This window comes from Olea europaea, chromosome 6 (assembly GCF_002742605.1).
Source record: "Olea europaea var. sylvestris chromosome 6, O_europaea_v1, whole genome shotgun sequence".
In the NCBI taxonomy this organism is placed as follows: domain Eukaryota; kingdom Viridiplantae; phylum Streptophyta; class Magnoliopsida; order Lamiales; family Oleaceae; genus Olea; species Olea europaea.
In genome coordinates this window covers 18,976,584-18,985,006 of record NC_036242.1, presented here as the reverse complement: position 1 = coordinate 18,985,006, position 8,423 = coordinate 18,976,584, and the positions used below count along the sequence as shown (strand labels likewise).

General features: G+C 36.8%; 1 protein-coding gene across 3 annotated transcripts; it reads left to right on the top strand.

The window, feature by feature from the left end:
- The first annotated feature begins 716 nt into the window (after nucleotides 1-716).
- LOC111396079 (probable rhamnogalacturonate lyase B) lies at nucleotides 717-7,999 on the top strand. Of its 3 annotated transcripts, XM_023022359.1 has the most exons (12): nucleotides 717-782; nucleotides 3,770-3,889; nucleotides 3,977-4,096; nucleotides 4,239-4,380; nucleotides 4,816-4,986; nucleotides 5,069-5,224; nucleotides 5,302-5,408; nucleotides 5,525-5,612; nucleotides 6,437-6,732; nucleotides 6,872-6,988; nucleotides 7,442-7,568; nucleotides 7,653-7,999. In XM_023022359.1, exons 3-12 carry the CDS (start codon nucleotides 3,984-3,986, stop codon nucleotides 7,887-7,889), a joined length of 1,554 nt encoding a protein of 517 aa, XP_022878127.1. In that variant the 5' UTR covers nucleotides 717-782; nucleotides 3,770-3,889; nucleotides 3,977-3,983; the 3' UTR covers nucleotides 7,890-7,999. The 3 variants fall into 3 exon arrangements, with proteins under 3 accessions (XP_022878127.1, XP_022878126.1, XP_022878124.1); XM_023022358.1 differs by lacking the exons at nucleotides 3,770-3,889; nucleotides 3,977-4,096 and having other exon boundaries at nucleotides 728-782; nucleotides 7,653-7,998; XM_023022356.1 differs by lacking the exons at nucleotides 717-782; nucleotides 3,770-3,889 and having other exon boundaries at nucleotides 3,896-4,096.
- The last annotated feature ends 424 nt before the right edge of the window (nucleotides 8,000-8,423 follow it).

Here is an 8,423-nt window from a genome sequence, read left to right as displayed (position 1 = left end):
TCTGAATTAACAAATTCAAGGATATTTTCTTCTTACACATAATCCAGGCACGAGATTTTGGTACTATGAATGTCACTAGAGCCTTCGTTTGATTGCCCATCTTTTTTTCTTTTTTCTTTTTCTTCCCTTTTTTTGGTCTCTCTTCTATTTATTGCACGGGCGATAATTAGCAAGTTGCATCCGCCCTGTTTTTGCCTTGTTCTCCAACTTGCATGATGCTGGCGCCCCTAGTCCAACCTAGTTCCACGCCTCTACACTCCGATTCAATCGTCTCGATTCTCATTTTGTTCAAACTCTATCCATGCTTGATTAGAAAAATAATAATAATAAAAATGAGTGAAATACTGATTCTATTAATTACACTTTTCAATCATGAACTTCTGATCAGGTGTAGATGCATTCCCAAAGACACATATTATCTAAGCTAGAACGTGCTTCTCCGTTATCTGGAAAAGCATGTTGATTTCTGAATTAGTTGAGACATAACAGTTTGTTTTGAAATTCTATGCAGCTGCTGGGACCTTGTTTGGAGTACAGCAGGAAGTTCTGGAACAACAGGAACATTTGAACTGTACAATACTCTCTCTCTCTCGCTCATATTATTTAAAAACTGTCAAATATATGTAATTGTTTGAATCAAGAAAATGAACCTGCGAGCTCATGCCACCTGTGGGCGAAGGTTAAGTACACAACTAATTAAAATATAGAAAAGCTTGCAGCAGCTGCTGGGACCTTGTTTGGAGTACAGCAGGAAGTTCTGGAACAACAGGAACATTTGAACTGTACAATACTCTCTCTCTCTCTCTCTCTCTCTCTCTCTCTCTCTCTCATATTATTTAAAAACTGTCAAATATATGTAATTGTTTGAATCAAGAAAATGAACCTGCGAGCTCATGCCACCTGTGGGCGAAGGTTAAGTACACAACTAATTAAAATATAGAAAAGCTTGCAGGTAAAGGGGGCGAACCATCCCCTTGAAGTACAGACTGGCAGAAACATTACTAAAACACACGTGGATGAAAATGAAAGCACGATTTCTACACCAATGAAGAACACGTGAATGCATAACAAAATAGGTTATCATTCCCCCACTAAGCGATCGCCAATTGTTATTTTTTAGAATGATCCAATTGCGCCAAAGCCTCAAGGGAAATCTATAAATCCTCTGGCGTACGTACGAGGAGGAATGGATGCAAAATTAAAATATCTCCTCCCATATAATCATTTTTCCTCTTTCTCCTGTTTAAGCATCAAAATTAGAAAGTACAGGGGAGGAAAAATTTGGCTAGGTGAAAGAAATTTGTTGATTATAATTTTGTATGTGGGAAACTGAGCAAAGAAAACCATGAATTTATCCATTTGAGTTGAGAAAACACTGAAATCTGCAAAAATGAGCCGAATAAAATTAGGCACGGAAGAGGTAGAAGCACTGGAGCCTAGAAGTAAAGAGATCAGCCATGATCTAGTTAGTATATGTGTAGGCATAGAGCAAAGGAAAGAGAATATTACAGTGAGATTGCAAAAGGATCTATCCCCTGCTTAATGTCGACGTCTACAAAAGAAAAGGTTGGCAGTGAATACCATACTTAAAATAGCTGAAGACCTTAAAACACTAACAACAGAACAAACTACACTGAACAAGAAAATAAGGAACCTAAAAGGTGAACCTAACAAATGAGGTGCAGGTTTAGAAAACGTCGGAAAGACAGGTAATACGCAATCTATAACCTTTTCAATTAAATCTATAGAACCTAGAAGTGAAAATTTAGGTCCTAAGGAAGGTGACATGTCATGGTTTGAAAATTGATACCAGTGTAAAGTGTAACACGCAGAGGAGGTGGCCAATGAATGCCGATAAGTATGAAGCATTAAAGAATGAAGTCGACAAATTGTTAGAGAATGGCTTTATTCTCAATTCTCAATAAATAGTTTGGGTATGTAATAAATAGTGCCAAAGAAAAACGAAAAATGGAAAACTTGTCAAGATTTCATGGACTTGAATAAAATCGATCATGAGGACAATTTTCTGTTCCCTAGAATTGATCAGCCGATAGATGCAACTATGGGACATGAACTTAGTGAACTAAATGTTTGCAGAACAACTAGGAAAAATGTTGGAAGTATACATCGTAACATGATAGTCAAGAGCTTTCTAGCAAAAAGCCACTTATAGCATTTAGAATCTGGAAAAATTCCTATGATACATGGTGAATCAATGAAGTATCAAAGTGAATCCCAATAAAATTTAGGCTGTTACTAAAATATAGTCCCCAATAAAGCCAAATGAAGTACGAAGTTGAACAAAAAGGGTCGCCGCTTTGAGTAAATTTGTATCACAAATGGTAGACAAGTGCTCCCCTTTCTTCCAAGTGTTGAAGGGAGATTCTAGTCTTTGAAAAAACACCATTATTAATAAACCTGTAAACAGGAAAAGTCACCATTATATTTAGCAGTTCCTAAAGTGGCGGTCAGTTCCATCTTAGTGAAAGAGGATGGGAAGCAGCAATTGTTAGTTTATTATGCGAGTAAAACTCTACAAGGAGCAGAAATGAGATATTTGGATATGGAAAAGTCGGCCCTTGCCTTAGTAGCAGCATTATGAAAGCTGTGATCATACTTCCAGAGCCACAATATCAAAGTACTGACTAGTCCCATTTAAGTAAGTACAACAAACCTGATGTGTCAGGAATCCTAATGAAACAGGCAATAGAATTGGGGTAATTCGAGATGCTAATGAAGACGATCTGCAAATTTGCAATAAAAGATAAGAAACGTTAAACGTGGCCAGGCATTAATTATTATTAAGAGCGTGAAAATCACAACCGAAAAATTACAAGGCTTCAAGTTCGCAGCCGAAATATAAATAACTATGCTTGGACTTAGGGAATTATTTGTTGAATCAAGAAAATGAGCCAGTGAACTCACGCCCCCTATAGGTGAATGTCAAGTGCACAACTAATGAAAAATAGAAGAGTTCGCAGGCAAAGGGGTGAACCATCCCCCTTAAATTACAAATCGGCAAAAGTCTAAAACACGTGGGTGAAAATGAAAAGCATGACTTCTAAATCAATAAATAATAGAATCGATTATCTATTCATCACTAACCTTTTATTTTCCATAATGACTCAATTGCCCCAAAGCCTCCAAGCTAATCCATAAATACTCCTGCATAAGAGGAGAAATTGATGCAAACTAAATATCTCCATTCTAATTCGCCATTTCCCCTCTTGCTCCTGTTTAAGCTTCCAAATCAGAGAGTATAGAAGCAAAATATCCTAGTTAGGTGAGAGAAATTTGTTGATTATAATTTAGTGGTCAATGATGATTATTCTAGCTATGTACCATCCATCCCGTGCCCTGCATTGATTATCCTCTTTTCCTTTATCTACATTTTTATGACTGGCCTAATACTGAGTAGACATGATTGAGCTGAGGGTCTTTCCTATTCTACTGGTATGCCTGACTATGCTCCATAACTGGGTTCTCGGAGTAAGAATGTAGTAGGCTTTTCAGCCATGACTGCAACCATGGCATGATATTTATTACAATAAGTTGAAATGCATTTGATAACATTCTTTTCTGATTGAGTATGGCTTCTACTATTCCTGGAGCTCATCAATTAGTCAACCATAGACATTTTAATTAAGAATCTGAAAGAGATTATCCTGAGCAATTGCAATAATCGGTCATTGTCCTGGAATGTTTTGACAATTAATTTTATGAGTATATCTTCTTTTACAAAATATAAACAGAAGGAGTGACAACGCAGGATCAGAGGAACATTCTTTAGAGTCGTTGTAGAATCTGATGAACAGGTAGAACTCTCGTTCTTGAGAACATGGGATACCTCGGTCGAGGGCAAGCTTGCTCCATTAAATATAGATAAAAGGTTATGAAAACGTTTTAAATCCATAAATGTATTGAAATGCTGCTTACATGTTCAAATCATGTTGACAGTGAGCGAAACGATTGCCAGGTTCGTTATGCTTCGTGGTTGCTCCGGCTTCTATTCGTATGCCATTTTTGAGCATTTGGAGGGATGGCCCGATTTTAATCTTGATGAAATAAGAATTGCGTTTAAGCTTCGGAAAGACAAGTATAACATCTAATTTCGCCCATCTTATCAATCAGTGATTCTAACTGCCCTCTTAGAAGAAAATTTGATTTTCTCAAGTAAAACTGAAATCTTCATTCATTAATAATTTTACACAATTTTACTAACTTGAATGAACATATAGGTTTCGCTATATGGCCATGGCAGATAACAGGCAAAGGTTTGTGCCCTTACCAGATGATCGTTTACCGGGACGAGGCCAACAACTGGCTCATCCAGAAGCAGTCCTTCTTGTGAATCCTGTGGAGCCAGAATTTAAAGGAGAGGTACAATACTTTTTCAAGTTTATTGATTTTATCTGTTGGAGGCTTCAACCATCGCGAATCATTGGAAAAGCAATTGTTGTTCAATGAGGGAACGCTAATCCTTTTAGGACATTTGAACACCATCACTTTTGAGTGACCCAATCCCCGGGCTTCAGAGGGACATTGTTTCTCCCCAGCAATCACACCCTCAACATGACGCTCTCGTTGCACAGACCCCATGAACACGGCAATAATACAACTTCTTGGTTTGGGAGTTAAATCTCATCTGAAAATCGAATATTGTCCAGTCAGGGAAGGATAAACCTTTTAATGCATTCGACCGCCATTATTTGAGTGACCTATTCATGCACTTAAGAATGGCATTGTTGCTCCCCAACAGTGTCATATTCTTAAATGTGTATATTCACCTTTTATTTTGCTCTTTAATTAACTCAGGTGGATGATAAATATCAGTACTCGTGCGATAACCAAGATCTTAAACTTCACGGCTGGATATGTATGGATCCACCTGTTGGGTTTTGGCAGATCAGTCCTAGCAGTGAGTTCCGATCAGGAGGACCTCTCAAACAAGATCTTACTTCACATGTTGGCCCAACTACTCTCGCTGTAAGTATGTACTAACAAGTATTTGATTAGTTATAAAAGCTGCATAACTCGATCAATACGTTATACTGTATGGTATTTTCAGATGTTTATTAGTGCTCACTATGCCGGGATCGATCTGGTGCCTAAATTTGGGGAAGGTGAGCCATGGAAGAAAGTCTTTGGTCCAGTTTTCATGTATCTCAATTCTAATATGGAAGGTGACAACCGGCTTTCTCTCTGGGAGGATGCAAAGAAACAGGTTCAATATATGTATATATCAACGCCTGAATATGCATGACACATATGACCGTAAATTCATATATAATAATGAATCAGATGCTGGAAGAAGTTCAAAGTTGGCCATATAGTTTTCCAGAATCTGAAGATTTTCCACCAGCAGCTAAACGTGGCAATGTTAGTGGCAGGTTATTAGTCAAAGACAGGTAACTGCATTTCTAGGTTGATTTTCATTCGGATTTTGAATAGATCAATTAATATCATTGGGACGCTATTTCTAGTCTGAACTTTTTGAAGGGATTGTAAATCTTATCAAATTCAGGTATATTAGTCATAATTATATTCCAGCAAGAGGTGCATATGTAGGCTTGGCTCCACCGGGAGTTGGATCTTGGCAAAGAGAATGCAAGGTGATTTTTTCATGAATACCATATCCTGTGGATTATTTATTATAAAATACAAACGTACGAGGGGACGTTCCTCTAGCTAATGAAGGCACAATCTCATGTACCCTTTTCATGCTTTGCTTAATCATCCGTCTTATCACAAACTTCGTAGGCTCCTCATAATTGTCCTCCTTGGAGTACGTCAATATAGGTCTAAAACCAATTTCGGGATTCTCCATCTCTCGATGCATATATGCAAATGAGTGAAAGTTGTACATGTCAGGAATTTACTTAATCATGCACAAAGGATAATAAAACAAATTTCAATTCCCACCAAAAATCTGCTCTGTGTTTAAATAACAATTATACCTTTCTTGAAATCTGCAAACTGATTTGCGTTTCTTTTGTTTTAACAATCTTGATCTGCCATCCACAACTGTTTAATTGTCCAGCTTCCAATGAAATTTCACACAGGAAACAAGATTAAGTGAGAACCAAGTTTACTTTCTTGATCTGCCATCTACAGCTGTTTAATTGTACAAATTTTTGAACCCCATTTAATTCATTTCCTCCTGTATACGGTCTTTTAGAATATTTATAATAATTGTGGGAATATTCATGATCCAGAAAATACTTCATGTACAAACTCCTCCATAGAAATCTAAGTTTGACAATACGGTTCCTAAAATGATAGATAAGCCAATTTTTCGTTTCAATGTATCTTAAGTTGCAAATGAGAGCAATAAGAGATTTAAGAGGACTAGAGGAGCATTGCTTAGTTTTTGGTATGACATTTAACAAATGCCCACCATTTCAAAAACTGTATAATAAGTTTTGTTTTGCTACAGGACTATCAATTCTGGACAAGAGCAGATGAAGAAGGCTATTTTTCCATTAAAAACATCCGTACCGGGGACTATAGTCTCCATGCATGGGTACCGGGATTCATAGGAGATTACTTAAATAAAAATTCTATTACCATAACATCAGGTTGCTTCATTAATATTGGCAACCTTGTCTACAAGCCCCCAAGAAATGGACCAACCTTGTGGGAAATCGGCATCCCTGACCGTTCTGCTAGAGAATTTTACGTCCCCGATCCCAACCCTAAATATATCAACAAACTTTATATCAATCATGACAGGTTAGTATTCCTTGTAACATTTTATTTATGTAGCCGATCCCAAAGTTATTGACAATAAGGTTTAATTTGTTATTTTTTTATCTGTTCTCAATTTCTAAGACACAGTAAATTTACTTGCGGATGTGTATCCTATCCTCAGGTTTAGACAGTATGGATTATGGGAAAGATACACAGAGTTGTATCCTAACGGTGATTTGGTCTACACAGTTGGTCAGAGCGATTACACGAAAGATTGGTTTTTTGCACAAGTTACCAGGTTAACGTAATTTCTAATCATCTTAAATTTACTCAGTTTCAATACGTATCTGTATTGGAATATAATCATGTTTTGGGAAAATTCTAACTATCGATGTGGATTAAAATCAGAATTTTGGTAGACTTTGATAAAACCTGACGAAATTTATGATTGAAAAATTATGTGTCCTATAAGATATATAATAAAATTAATTATTGACTTTGACTTAGATTTTATTCCACACCAAACATGGGTGGAGAGAACTTTGCCCACATAGCTGATATTTCGAAAAGCAGAAATAACTTGAAACTCCTAAGCCTATGGCTTCCTTTTTCCTTGTTATTTCTCTTCAATAAGACTGCATCTGTAGGGAATAATGGTCTGCTGCTTGAGATCTCTGTTTCTTTCGTCTGTAGCAAGAAAACTTAACCATGCTGATAAGGCATTAATTTTGCAAGATTTCATGTCTCTCAGAAAAAAAGATGAGAAAACATACCAAGGCACTACATGGCAGATTAAGTTTAATCTAGACATGGTCAACCCACGTGGAACATATAACTTGAGATTGGCTCTTGCATCTGCAACTCAAGCCAAATTAGAGGTCAGCACGTGCATTTTTCATCTTATCGCCGAATTACATCATATATTGAGAATGATGAATAATGCTATTTATGAACATTTGTAGGTTCGAGTGAACATTTCAGACCATAATCCGCCACTATTTTCGAGCGGCATAATAGGAAATGATAACGCAATAGCGAGATACGGGATTCATGGTCTCTATTGGCTCTTTAATGTGGACATAAGAGGTACTCTACTCGTTCGAGGGAACAACGCAATTTATTTGACACAAGCAAATGCCACAAGCCCTTTCCAAGGGATCATGTATGATTATATTCGTTTAGAAGGCCCACAGCGTTGATTTGTCTCTAAATTGAGGGAAGATTCAAACTTTATTTATACTTCAGAATTAATGTCACCTTCTTAATAATGAAATTTTTAATTTGAAGACAGATTAATTCATGTCCTGTTCTTAGGGTTATGTCTATTTTTATACTATTCAATGTTATGTGAATAGAGCATAAATATTGGACTCTAGAGTGGGTGTAGAGTGCCTACGACAACCATAACCAGTGCATTTATAATTATGTCAATCTGAGTAATGCTAATTAGCACTAGTGGCGCCAGTAGTCCAGGTGAAAGAATATAGTTCCAATTAAATCTATAATTGTAAGAATGTCGAACCCACTTGATGGTGTTAGAGAGCAGTATTCTATCAATCTTTAAGGTCAAGAACACAATATTTTTCAGTGAAATTATTAATTCCATTATCAAAAGACAAATATTTCCTTAGTCTGAATCTGACCCTCTCGCATCTTGAATATTCCAAATTAAAAATACCATCAATACTGGTTGGATGGGGAGGAACCCACTTGTGATTAGCTTCTCGTGACCC

Excerpts from the sequence above, each read along its gene's own strand:
- LOC111396079 (XM_023022356.1), top strand. The coding sequence starts at position 3,948 with ATGTTGACAGTGAGCGAAACGATTGCCAGGTTCGTTATGCTTCGTGGT. Across the intron at positions 5,613-6,436 it reads CTTGGCAAAGAGAATGCAAG|GACTATCAATTCTGGACAAG; the intron begins GTGATTTTTTCA and ends GTTTTGCTACAG. Across the intron at positions 6,733-6,871 it reads CTTTATATCAATCATGACAG|GTTTAGACAGTATGGATTAT; the intron begins GTTAGTATTCCT and ends TCCTATCCTCAG.